This window comes from Gracilinanus agilis, chromosome 5 (genome assembly GCF_016433145.1).
Source record: "Gracilinanus agilis isolate LMUSP501 chromosome 5, AgileGrace, whole genome shotgun sequence".
Lineage (NCBI taxonomy): Eukaryota > Metazoa > Chordata > Mammalia > Didelphimorphia > Didelphidae > Gracilinanus > Gracilinanus agilis.
Window position 1 is genome coordinate 43,519,145 of NC_058134.1, and position 13,040 is coordinate 43,532,184.

The 13,040-nt window shown below is 41.2% G+C and overlaps 1 protein-coding gene across 1 annotated transcript in view; it reads left to right on the top strand.

Annotated features, from left to right (window-relative positions):
- LZTFL1 (leucine zipper transcription factor like 1) overlaps positions 1-12,243 on the top strand; it is a 26,061-nt gene extending 13,818 nt beyond the window's left edge. Inside the window, exons 4-10 of the mRNA XM_044678091.1 lie at positions 943-1,003; positions 4,553-4,621; positions 5,074-5,139; positions 5,225-5,302; positions 6,006-6,182; positions 7,788-7,891; positions 9,914-12,243. Of these exons, the coding sequence (XP_044534026.1) occupies positions 943-1,003; positions 4,553-4,621; positions 5,074-5,139; positions 5,225-5,302; positions 6,006-6,182; positions 7,788-7,891; positions 9,914-9,932 (574 nt within the window). The 3' untranslated portion in view covers positions 9,933-12,243. The remainder of the gene's footprint in view (positions 1-942; positions 1,004-4,552; positions 4,622-5,073; positions 5,140-5,224; positions 5,303-6,005; positions 6,183-7,787; positions 7,892-9,913) is intronic.
- The last annotated feature ends 797 nt before the right edge of the window (positions 12,244-13,040 follow it).

Sequence of the window (13,040 nt, forward strand, 5' to 3'; positions counted from 1 at the left end):
AAAGAGAGAGGGAGGGAAGGAAGAGAGAGAGGAAGGGGAAAGGAAGAGAGAGAGGAAGGAGGAAGAAAGAGAGGAAGGATGAAGGGAGGGAGAGAGGAAGGAGGAAGGGAGGGAGTGGGGAGAGAGAGAGGAAGGGAGGGAGAGAGAGTGGAAAGAAGGGAAGAGAGTGAAAGAAGTGGAAAGAGAGAGAGACAGAGAGACAGAGAGACAGAGAGAACGGGAGAGAGGGAGAGATCTGCCTTGACTCAAAACTTAAGACACAAAGTATATCATCTGGGCACAGCTAATCTAGAGTTAACCGTTTAGTAATTCTGCATTAATGTTACATGGATTCCTGATAAATTATTACTTCTTCATTAGATTTTATTTAGGTAACTAAGTGGTACACAGTGGCTAGCATACTGGACAAGAAGACCTGATTTCAAATTTGGCCTTAATTACCAGTTGCAAGCTCCATGACATCTGTCTCAGTTTCCTCATCTATGAGATAGGGATAATAATAGCACCTCCCTTCCGGGGTTATTATGAAGATCAAATGAGATAATGTCTATAAAGTGCTATGTAAATGCCATTACTATTACTATATACAGCCCCAAGTCCTGCTCCTCACCCTCTCTCTATTTACATAAAATTATGGCATGTAAAAAAACCCCTGTGGCAGCATTGTTCATCTTGCTGTACTCTGTAAGAGTAACTGGCTGATAGTAAACTTTTGAGGTGTATCGGGAGATGGATAAACATGGTGAGGCCCTGGAGAGGCCTGTCACGAGGCTGTGGCATCAGCTAAACTCTTTATATTGACTCTTACTGTAAATAGAAATTTTGAAGAAACTGTCTCTTATTCTCTTGTGTGTTATAGGATTGGTTGGTTTCTTAAGTGAATGGACTTGTTATAGCAATTGTTTTCTTGTTAGTATAAGCATTTTTGTTTGTTTCTTCAAGAGAATTATTAGAACAAGTTGCAGAATTTGAAAAAGCAGAATTTGCCTCTACAAATAAAAAGGTAAAGTTTGATTATTCAGAACCTCAGAATTAGTACATGGTCATACTCCCTCCCCATCCACCCATCCTCTCTTCTCTTCATTCCTGTCCTGTTTCTACCTCAAACCCTTAACTGACTGACAGAGGTATTTAATGAGTTTATTCAAGGGCAATAATTAATCAGCTTTGTATTTTTTATGTTGTGTTATTATTTTATTATAGTATGATATTATATTTATAATAATAGGATTCCAGTTTGGAGCCACTTGGGTTATTGGTCCTAATTCCCATAGAAGTATAGAGGCAAAATAGACAGTTGCCATCTGAACTCTGTCAGGCAAATAAGGCTCGAAGCTTACTGATTGGATGATCTCCTGACCTATTTGCAGGGGCCTTAGAGTTAACGTTAAACCCTCCCACCAATTTGTGGTTCCCAAAAAGAGACTCTCCCTACCGGTTCTCAACCAAGCCCATTCTAGGAGTGTGTAATCTTGTCACCTGAATCTCAGCTTTTGAGGGTATTTCTTTTCCTGATACATCTCTCTCCCCTCCTGCTGGATGAGTTCTTATAGCCCTCGAAATGAACTTCTGTTTATATTGCCCTATAGTGTGAGTGTGGGTGTGTCGGATACTTCACTTTCTTGCTTATGACACTGCATATCAATAAAGCTCGTGATTGCATCATTTCCCTAGTATCAATTTTCTAAAAAATCCCTGGTGTCTGAGATACCTGAAAATCCCAAGCATTCACTTTAACCCAAGCCTTAAGAGGCTGAATAAAGCATCCAGCCCCCTCTACCACAGGAAACCCTGAAGTCTAAGTTCAAGGGCTGGAGAGGAACTCTAAGCTTGTAGATTTAAGCTCAAAAACTATCTTTTGACTTTATATAAAGTAAGAAAGCTTTAGGAGAAAAAACAGGCATCTGTCCAAAGTCAAAGTCAGATCAACAGGGTGGGAAAGCCACTGTCTGCTCTTGGAAATGCTTCCTAACTCGCCCTTCGTTTTCCAAGAATTTCTGGGGGCTTGCTTCTGTCAGTTGACTGAGAGACCCGATCTTGAAGAGCAGCATGACAGAATTGGAAGTACATGGGTGAGATTTGGGCTCTAGGGTCTCCTGTCTGTTTGTGTCACTGTGAGCAAATCACTTGCTGTAAAATGGGAGATGATAATGCTACCCTACCATACCACCTCACAGGGTTGTTGTAAGGAAGCCACTATGAGAAAGCAATTTTTTATCAATAATAGCTGAAATTTCATTTTATCATTTATTTAATGAAATACATTAACAAATATTTTCTGAATTACCTTATTGTTTTATGGAAACACCCATAGCTTGACATTTCTAAATAAACTTAACTTTTGAAGTACTTAAAATTTTTCAGTGATTTCTGAAACTTTCTGGATTTTGTGTGATATCTTAAAGGTTTCATTTTTCCTTCCAAACTTATTCAATTTAGCCTTCAGAGAAACTCCTAATTTTCTTTTTCTCAGGTCTCTTTCAATGGGCTGTACTTTTTAAATGGCATTTGAAAGATCAACTGGAGACTTTTTTGAATTAGCATAAAAGACCTCTTTGGTGAGGACAATGAAATGTCATTTGAGAAAATTCACTTACTGTGGGTTAACTGGAAAATCAGGCTAACCAAAATACCTTTTCCCCATCATATAACTGAAATATTTCTCTATGCCGAACAAAATTAAATTATCAAGTACAGAATAAGTCATTTATCAAGCCTTTTTTTGAAATTTCTTTAGTCATTACTAATGCTGGCCATCCCAAGAGGCAACACTAGATGCCACAGACCCTGGCTTGCTGCTGCTGGTCTCTAGGTGACCTGGGGCATCCTCTGGGAGGGCTAGAGGGGAAGAAATGTGCCTGAAGTTACCCAGGAAATCAGTGGCAAGCCAGGGTTTGGCTCATATGTCCTATGGTCTAAAACCCAGCATTATTCCCACTGAGCTGAGCTTCTCCCTCAGAGACCTGCTGCTCTGGGCAAATGGGTGTATGTGTGTTTGTATATACACATACATATATGTAGAATATTTATATTCATATGTTATGTGTATTATATGTACATAAATTAAATTTATATAAATATAAAAACTAAATTAGAACACTTTCTAAATAATAAAGCTAAGGGCATATTCTGTTTATATGAAAGCATTTTGTAAACAATAAAAGTATAAAAATGAAGGGGTATTATAGATTTGTAGAGTTCTGATTTTTTTGTCTTCATCTGAAGGACAATATAATAACATGCAGAATGACGTCCTTCACAGTAGCCTTAGTCAAGGATAAGGGGCAGCATAGTGTCAGTCAACAAACACTAATTAAATGTTTATTGTGTAGCAGAGACTGGTCCTATCTAGGGTTACAAAGCAAGGTAAAAACAGTCCCTGCTTTCACACTATAAGGGGGAGACAGCAAGTAAAGCAGGGAAATAGGGCACTAATCCATACATAAGAGCTTCTGCAGGCCATGTATTAACTTAGAAAACCACATATTCACATTATCCATGTCTTATTATATCTTATTATATCTTATTTGATTTGTTAGATATTTCCCAATTACTTTTTAACCTGGTTTGGGCCTCATTCAAGAGAGTTACTGGTCTCCTGTTTGGCACCTCCTATATAAATAACTCTGCATATGCAGGATATACTCTGAGGGAATGGAAGGTAATCTCCAGAGTAGCTGGGGCTGAGAAAGGCCTCCTCTCCTGCAGGAGGTAGGATTTGGCTGCATCTTGGAGGAAGTCAGGAGAAGTTAAGAAGGGGAGTGAGGGATCCCATAGGAATGGAAGTGAGCCCATCCGGAGTCACAGATGGAACAGCAAAGACTGGCTCAAAGGCGAGAATTCTTTCAGAGTCTCCTATGGCACAAAGTGTGGAGCCTGCCCAGACCCTGCCCTCCTCAGGCCTCTATACTAGTCACAGACTTTTTAAGCATTCCCACACCCCCAGAGTAAGTCATTGTTAGGGAGCCCCTCCCCTCGTGGACCACAGCCCTCTCTTCTTTCTTTCCTCTCTTTCCCACTGGTAGGTCCTTTGGCACATCAGTGATGCCACGTGGCATTGTTTATCCTCATCCCCACCATTTCTTTAGTATTTCTAAGCTCTGGGATTTTGCCAAAATAGACTGAATTGTATCTCCTCAGTTTCAGAGACGTTTTATGTCAGAAAATCCCTTACCTTACCCCAGCACGGATGAGCCTGTACAGACTTGCCAAGATTGCCAAGTTCAGTTATTAACATTAGATAGCCCCATTTGCCCCTGGGCAGCCCAGGATATAGTGGGCCAGACTTGTGAAGAAGACCTCATCTCAAATCCTACCCTGTCTGCTTCCTAACTGCATGACCCTGAGCAAGTCATCTCCCCTCAGTTTCTTAATATGTAAAATGGGGATAATAATAGCACGGACCTCGCAGAGCTGTGAGGGTAAAATGAGATGGTATATGTAAAGCTCTTTGCAAAACTCCAAGAATTCTGTAAAGGTTAGCTATTATTAGCATGACATCTATAGGTTCACTTAACTTTAGAGATCATAAAAATTCTATTTCCATTTTTAGTCTAATTCAGAAAACATGAAGCCAAGACTTGTTCCACTTAACGAAGGTGGAGCAGAGCTCCTTAACAAGGTGAGTGGACCATCAATTCTCCCTAAGCAGGGAAGGACACAGTAATGGCACAGTTTTAGGAAACTTCACCTAGCTTTGGCCTTCAGCATGGAGAGACACTGGAGATGAACAAAGCGGTAAGGGACAGGAGACTCTTAGCAATGACCATGGGTTGAAGTGAGGAAGGCCCACCATCAGGGCGCTGACTGTGAGCATGGACTGAAAGAGGGAATCTGGGAAGCAAAGATGGAACCTGATGAGACATGATGGAAAAGAGAAGAGGGTTCAAGAGGCTTCTAAGTTTTCTGGCCTGGGAGACTGGAAGAATGGTGACTAATAGAACCAGACAGACAGATTTTTTTAGCTATGGAAATATTTTGTAAACTGACTTTTTAAAATTAGGGAAGGAATTTCTATTAGTTTTAAAAACCTGATTGGATTAAATGTTTTAATTACCTCTCTGTCTTATAAAGGAAATTATAAGACTTCAGGAAGAGAATGAGAAATTGAAAGCAAGGCTAAAGACCATAGAATTTCAGGTAACTTGAAAGTTTCTTAACAGAATTACCAAAAAATTTAGTTGCAGTTTACATAACTGTACATTTTTGTTTCTACTTATTACAGGCTACAAGTGCATTGGATGAGAAATCAAAACTAGATCGAGCATTAAGAGATTTACAGATTGCCCAGGGAGATCAAAAGGTAGAAATCATTAACTGCTCTGCCTCCCCCTATTTGTTAGGCACAGTTGAATCTTAGAAGCCTGCACTTGTTTCACTTTGTGTTTCTCAAGTTCGATGAATTACTCAGCGGAGAGGATTAGCCCCTTTCTCCCTCTTTGCCCTCTAGAACACTGCAGAGGGAAGGAGAGCTGGCTCTGGATTCAGATCCTGCCTCTGAGACCTAATGCTTTTACCTCCCTGACTTCTGTGTCCACATCTGCAAAATGAGGAAGTTGGACTAAAGACCATGGCCACATGCTCCTGATAGCTCAAGGACTACCTCAATAAATGTGGATTCTCCCAACTTCAGTACAGATCATGACCCATCCTATTCTCATTTTATTTTTGTTGCTGTTTTGCCATGATTCCTTCAGAGAGAATATACCAGAGGATTGGATTTCTTAGTCTGTTGGGATGTTGGATGGAGAAAAAAATGACATTGTAATTTTCCCTAACCTTTAACTAAATTTAGAATTTCCCAAAACATAACAGAATTAGACTTCACCAGGCAGTTACCAAAGGGGGGTGACCACATCCAAAAAGTTAAGAAGATCAGCTCTAGATCTTGTACATTCTGTAGGTGCTAGAACAGAGGATTGTTTCAGTTGGCTGTATTACTCTAAAGTACAACCATGCTGTCAAATATCTGGATAAAATATATTTTGTTTTGCTGTTTCTTAAAGGAAATTATCAGATCCAAGGATATTAGTGACTTGGAAAATACAGTTGCAGCACTGAAGAATGAGTTTCAGAAGACCCTGAATGATAATACTGAAAACCAGAAGACTTTGGAGGAAAATTTAATGTCAACAAAGCATGACTTACTTAAGGTTCAGGAACAATTGAGTGTGGCTGAAAAGGTTAGAGTATAAAGTTGTTGTCTTTCAGTTTTCAGTTTGTCTGTTTTATTGGGTTTAGAGAAATAGAGGTAAGACAGATCCTGGGATCATGAGACACAGATGGCAGCCTGTGCTCTACAGTTCTACGGGTCAGAGGAGCTCCAATGAGTTCATGCTAAAGTCTTTGTTAACTAATTGCTCATTTTTCTCTGGATCAAAACAACCCAGTGAAATTAACCTCCCAGGTCTATATTAATTCATTAATCAGTATTTGTTATTTTCTGCTCTAACTTATCATCATGTCCTTCTGCTTTATAACTGGCCAGAAAGCTAAACAACAAGATTTTTCTTAAATGTCAGCACATTTCTATACCTTTGGTATATTTTTTTAAAGGAACATATAGAAATCTAGCCACCTTGCTTCAGAGATATATTTTCTTGTAGAGAGGAGTATGTGTTAGTTTATTGTGAAGTCTGCATTTGAAAAATGACTTATTTCAGATATCTACCAGAAGTAGAAAGAGAATTTAATTAAAAACTCTGCTTCCAAAATGTGTTGTTCACAGATTTGATTTCTAGTAGAGCTAGAAAGAGATCAAGATTCATATTAAAATAATTCACATTAAAAATAAATATGGTGGGGCAGCTGGTAAGCTCAGTGGATTGAGAGCCAGGCCTAGAGATGGGAGTCCTAGGTTCAAATCCGGCCTCAGACACTTCCCAGCTGTGTGACCCTGGGCAAGTCACTTGATCCCCATTGCCCACCCTTACCATTCTTCCACCTATGAGCCAATACACAGAAGTTAAGGGTTTAATTAAAAAAAAAAAAAAACAAATATGGAAGCAGCCAGGTGGCTCAATAGATTTGGTAGCTCAGTGGACTAAGAACCAGACCCAGAAACAGGAGATTCTGAGTTCATATCTGGCCTCAGACTCTTCCCAGCTGTGTGACCCTGGCCAACCCACTTAACCTTCATTGTCTAGCCTTTACCACTCTTCTGCCTTGGAACCAATACACAGTATTAATTCTAAGACAGAATGGAATAGTTTTTTTAAAAAACCTTTCCTTTTTGTTTTGGGGAGAGAGAGAGAGAGAGAGAGAGAGAGAGAATGAATTAGAGTGAGTGTATGTGTGTCTTTTCAGAGGCCACATAGTGAGTTGGCCAAAGAGTTGGCCTGGTTGCCACATAGGCACCTGCATTCAGGCCCATTTCTGACCCACATTGGCTGGGCCATTCTGTAGACCTCTCTGGGCTGGGAGCGACTCTCCAGGACTCTAGAAGGTGATGAGGGCATTGTTCAGAGTGGTTTTCCCTGGAGACAGTTTTCTATACCAATGATCATAAATCCAGTCTCTTTCAGTATTTCTTTTAAAGGTTTAAACTTTTCCTCTTCTAGCACAAGAGCATGTTTGAGTCATTTGTTAGCAATGTGATCCGCAAAATATGGCTCCTTTGTTGGTCTGTCGCTAGGAAACAGAAAGCCTTCCTTAACTTCAGACTGTACAGTCTTCTCTTCCTCACGCTCCCTGAGCGCACTTAGCTAAACCAGGTGGTGCCCTCCGAAACGAGAGGGGCGACATTTCATCCTGGAAGCGATGACTGACGGGTGTTCTTTGACAAGCAGGAGCTGGAGAAGAAGTTCCAGCAGACAGCAGCGTACCGCAGCCTGAGGGACATTCTTACAAAGAAGAATGAGCAAATTAAAGACCTCAGGAAAAGGCTTGCAAAGTAAGGGGCTCTCTGGGCCATGCTGATTCTCCCTCTGGTCACTGATCACCACCAGCAGCATTTACCCAGCACGTTCAGGTTGGCAAAGCCCCTTCTTCCCACTAGGCTCCTGTGAGGCAGGTAGGGGGCGTGTTTTACCCCAGAGGTGAAAAAACCGAGGCTGGCGAGTGTCATCATTTGGTCCAGGTCCTAGAGCATAAGGGACAGAGCTAGGATTAGAACCCAGGCCTCGTGAGTCCAAGCCCTCTGTTTCCAACAGATCATGCTGCTTCTGGTGGCGTGTCTACACAGACTTGCCCAGATGTGACACAACTTCTAAGGTACTGAGGCAGATGGGCTTCTGTTAGGAAAAACAGATGAACTTTGGCCTGAATTTTCCCTGTTTGCTCTACATGCTAATCCAGTTATACAGATAATTATGTAAATTCTGTTGTACTTTGTGTAGAAACACATCTTTTCTAAAAAAAAATTTGAAAAATTGCCTAGGGGCAGCTGGCTGGCTCAGTAGATTGAGAACCAGGCCTAGAGGTGGGAGGTCCTGGGTTCAAATCTGGCCTCCGACTCTTCCTAGCTGTGTGACCCTGGGCAAATCACTTACCCCCATTGCCTAGCCCTTAACACTCTTCTGCCTTGGAGCCAATACACAGTATTGATTCCAAGATGGAAGGTAAGAGTTTAAAAAACAAAACAAAATAAACTTGCCTGGTGTTCTATAGTGACAGCCTGGCCCCTTAGGATGCCTTTCTGCACAGACTAATGTACATATAAAGTTAAACCTGCATTGAGAGAGCGACTTTGCCAAATTCCCCAATTTTAAGTATCAAACTGACTGAATCCATTGCAGTAGTTTGGGGACCTCGAGGATTTCACAGAAGAGGCAGAAATTGCCCTAAGATGCATATCAGGGAGAAGCTTTGGCCTCCCTTGATGGGGAAAGGGGATGGGTCGGGCCACCAAGAATGCAAGCAGGAGAACCTGGAACCTGTGGTGCCAGGAGGAGGACCAGAGGATCCTGCCCATGCAGATGGTGCCCGGCCCTCTGCCACGTCGTTAACAGCCTGCCCCAGGGGTCAGCAGCAAGTAACTAGGAGATGTCGGTGCCCCACTGAATCGTGTTTCCAGAAAAACATAGTGGGAGGCATGTTTGTAGCAAAGGCAGCCTTTTGCAGGGGAGTCTTCTGGAGCTCAGGAAGCCAACAGGTATTTTCAGACTCCCCATGATTCCGGAGCTCTTAGGCTCATGAGGGATTTTAGAGGTCCTCTGGCCCAAGCTCTCACCCAGAGCTGTCAGCATCGGTGGCGAATGGGCATCTCACCGGGAACGCTTCCCTCACAAGGCAGTGATTGTTGATAACAGCATGACTTTTAGAGAATCAGGAAGTCTTAAATTCCAGACCAACCTCAGCCCCAGGCTGGCTCGAGGAGCCTGCTGAGTCCCTCCATCTCTCAGCCTCAGCTTCCTCATCTCCATTATGAGAATGATGGGGGCATCAGCCTCCCAGGCGGTTGGGAGGGCTGGATGAGGTAGTCTTTACTAGCAGGTAAGTGCTCTTATTACTTGAATTATCCCCACTTTACCAATGAGGAAACGGAAACTCGGAGAACATGAGGAATTTGCCCCTCATTCCAGGACGTCAGCATTGGGGTTTAGAGCTGGGGCTCCTGGAGCCTGTTCTGACTCCATCCATTCTTCAGCCTCACAAAGCTTAGAGGGTTATTCCTTGTCTGCAGCTGGGATTTGTCTTGCTCTGTGCCCCAAGTCAACACAAAAAGAGAAATATTCTCTTAAAGGAATAAAAACTTTGATTATTAAAATCGATGGTGATAGATTGAAGGTTTACAAAGCACTTTGGGGGGACAGATCAGATGACTGAGGCTCGGAGGTCAAGCGACCACCAGTGTTTTACTGTAAAAAGGACTTTGAAAATATGATTCAGGTGAAAAAATGTTTTGGTTGTTTGTAACTTCAAATTCCAAATGACTACAGTCAACATAATGACCTGAATTTTTGTTTCATCTCAGGTATGAAACAGAAGATTAAGAAATGTGAAAGTCCTGTGATGTGTCTGGAAACTGCCACAAAGTGACTATGTAGACTTACAATCTTCAGACGCGGACTTGAATGGGCTTGGGCCCACTTTCCTCTTTTTCTAATGTTAAAATGAGTTGGATCATTTTTTTATTTGTTTGGGGAGATACGTGGGGAGGTATTAGTGTTGATTTTTGCTTTTCAAGTAAAAGATTTCCTGTTTTCATTTGTTTAATTGGAAAGTGGACCACATAGCGACTCTTGCTGCCTCTTGTCGCTGTGACATCTGGAGTTTCTCTGCACCTCCATAATCTCTTCTGTACATAGAATTTCCTTTGCAAATAGTGAGAGTTTTCTCTCAGTGTAGAGTCTGTCCTGGGAAAGGGAGGAAGAATCTTGCCCTTTCAATTTAAGTGTTAAAAATTATACCTTTTGTATAACTGTTAAGGAAGCTGACAATCTACCTATATGCATTCCCCAGGGGAAAAAGAAATATAGGGAGTTATTTCCAAATAACTGAATTTATTTTTATTAAAAGTTAAACTTGATGCATTGTATGGACTTTTGTACCAAGAGTCTGTTCGTCATTGGCAGTCTTACCCTAGACGGGCCATCATTTCCGTGAATTAATGATAAGAGTCACAGTAGCAGCAGAGTCCAGTTAGTGCCTCCAATGTCATGATAGATTCTACACTCAGTTTATTGGTGGAGTTGGAGAGATTTTAGTAAGATCCTTTTCAGCCTTTTTTTTTCCCAAAAGGAGGCAGCTCAGCTTCATGCTCCCCCAGGTGCAGGTAGCAATCTGGACTCAGAATCGGAAAATTAGTAATTATTAGAACGAATACCAGGCTCATTCGGAGTCTTTGGTGGTTAGCCTTTTCTCCTGCATTGTGCACGTGTGTAAGAGAGCCTTTTTTGAGCCTGTATTTCACCCAAACTGAGAAGGACATAGGGCGCACACAGTCAGGAATTGGGGAATCTACTTCCAATTCTTCCTCCTGTTGGGTGACTTTGCAAAGCTCATTAGATTGTGTGTGCACACATTTCATCATCTGAAAAAGAAAAAAACACAAACCAGGAATAGAACTGACCATTTGTACAGCAATGAAATAAGGCCCAGGGAGCGTTTTTATCTCAACAGAAATCCAGTGTTGAACCCAATTTTCTGAATTCACCTGGTTAACCATTCAGCAAGTTAATTGGTCACATTTTAAAAGCTCCTCAGGAAACAGGATGTATCACTGCCCAAAGAGAAGGGAATTCTCTGCAAAATGGCCCTTTTCTCCCAGAAAGAAACCAGCTTCCAAAATGAGGCTTGTAATCACTATATTAGGTTTCTCCATATTTGTGTCATTTTATTCTTCTTACATGTTTCAAAAATATAAAATTTCTATAAAAATTTTTATTCTTTTTTTTTGAAGCCTGGAATAAAGTTAGTTGAACTTTCCCCAGAAGAATACAAAGAAAATATTAAGGGATCTACAAAAGGGAAGAAAAATTGAAATTTGGGCGTCTTCTATTACTTTCTCTGTGTTCTTTGGGACCCTTTTGTTGAACACTGAGCACACGCTTTTACAATATTGTCTTTCTATGACCTGGGAACAACATATCATTTCAAAGCAGTGCTCCTGGGCACTTGGGGAGCGAATTCTTTTACAAGGATGATTGGGGTGTGATTGGTTCTTTCTTGTCCAGTAAGAAGAGAAAGTTTCTGTGCAGGTACGTTCATCTTTGTATAGTTCCTCGGTAATAATTCAGCACTGCATCACATCGGTACGTGACGGTGATATGTTAACAGGTTAGCAAAACCCCTTCTGGACTCGCCAATACATCACACCCACAAGATGAACTAATTGGCTGTTACTTGGCATAGATCAACATGCTGCCGCCGCTGCTTCATAGCCAAAGTCGTCATGAAGCCTTTTAAAATAGCTACTAATGGGCTTGTCACCATTTCTGTATTTAACAAGAGTTAGCAAAATAAAATGTAAAATTCTCATTTCTCTGTAAATTTTAGTTTTCTATGTGCTTCATTTAACAAAGAAGAGTTCTGTTGCTATTTTTTCTTTTAGGTCTCTGTTTTCCACTTTTTTGAAATGTTAGCTCCAACTCGAGTGACATGCCAAGCAATAATGCTTGTTTTATTCCTCGTCTCCCAGTCTTGCCTGCATCTACTCTCAAATTCTGCCCAGTTGTAATGACTCAGACCCTTTGTGGGCAAGAGCCAAAAGTAATGGGGGTCTTTGTGTGAATTTCTTCTACTCCCGCTCTCTTTTTGTTTCCCATCATGGACAACATCTTTAATCTGTATGTATTAAATAAATCTTAAATCTCTTAAGAAAAAAAGAGTCATTCCTGAATACATGTTAAAGCTGACAAAGCTGCTTCCTCCCTGTTAGCAGTGTTGGACAAGGGGAAGGGCACTGAGCTGGGCATCAGAGACCCAGAGTTCAAATCCCATCTCTGCCATTTATTTTCATTGGACACTGAGCAAACTTTCTCTGGACTTTGGCTTCTTCTCATGCAAAATGAGAGGGCAGACTAGATGAACTCTCAAATCTAATCCTATGGGCAAGTCACAGCTCCCCATTGCCTCACCCTTACCAGTCTTCTACCTTGGAATCAATACTTAGTTTCCATTCTGAGAATATAAGGGTTTAGAAAAAAGAAGAAATAAATCTGGAGATCAAGAGTTGGGTTGGCTTCTTTGGTTAAGGAAGAGGTGATGAACAGGTAGGTATATATGATAAGGCAACAGTATAGGACTCTCTGGAGTCAAGAAGATCTGAATTAAAATCCAGCTTCAGAGACTTAAGCTATATGACTCTGGGCAAGTCGCCTAACCTCTAGCTTGATTTCTTCCACTATAAAATGGGGCTAATAATGGCATCTACCCTGTAGGATTTCTATGAGAATCAATTGAGATATTTGCAAAGTGTTTAGCACAGTGCCACATACAAAGTAGGTGCTATATAAATGTGTATTTTCTTAACCATTTAAATTATTCAAATGAGGGAAGGAGAAACAGAACCCTGATGTCTTTAAAGAGTTAAATAAGGAACAGAGGACCTGGGGATGAATGGCCTCTGTCCTGAGGAGTGTAAAGGAGGAAGAGGGTAG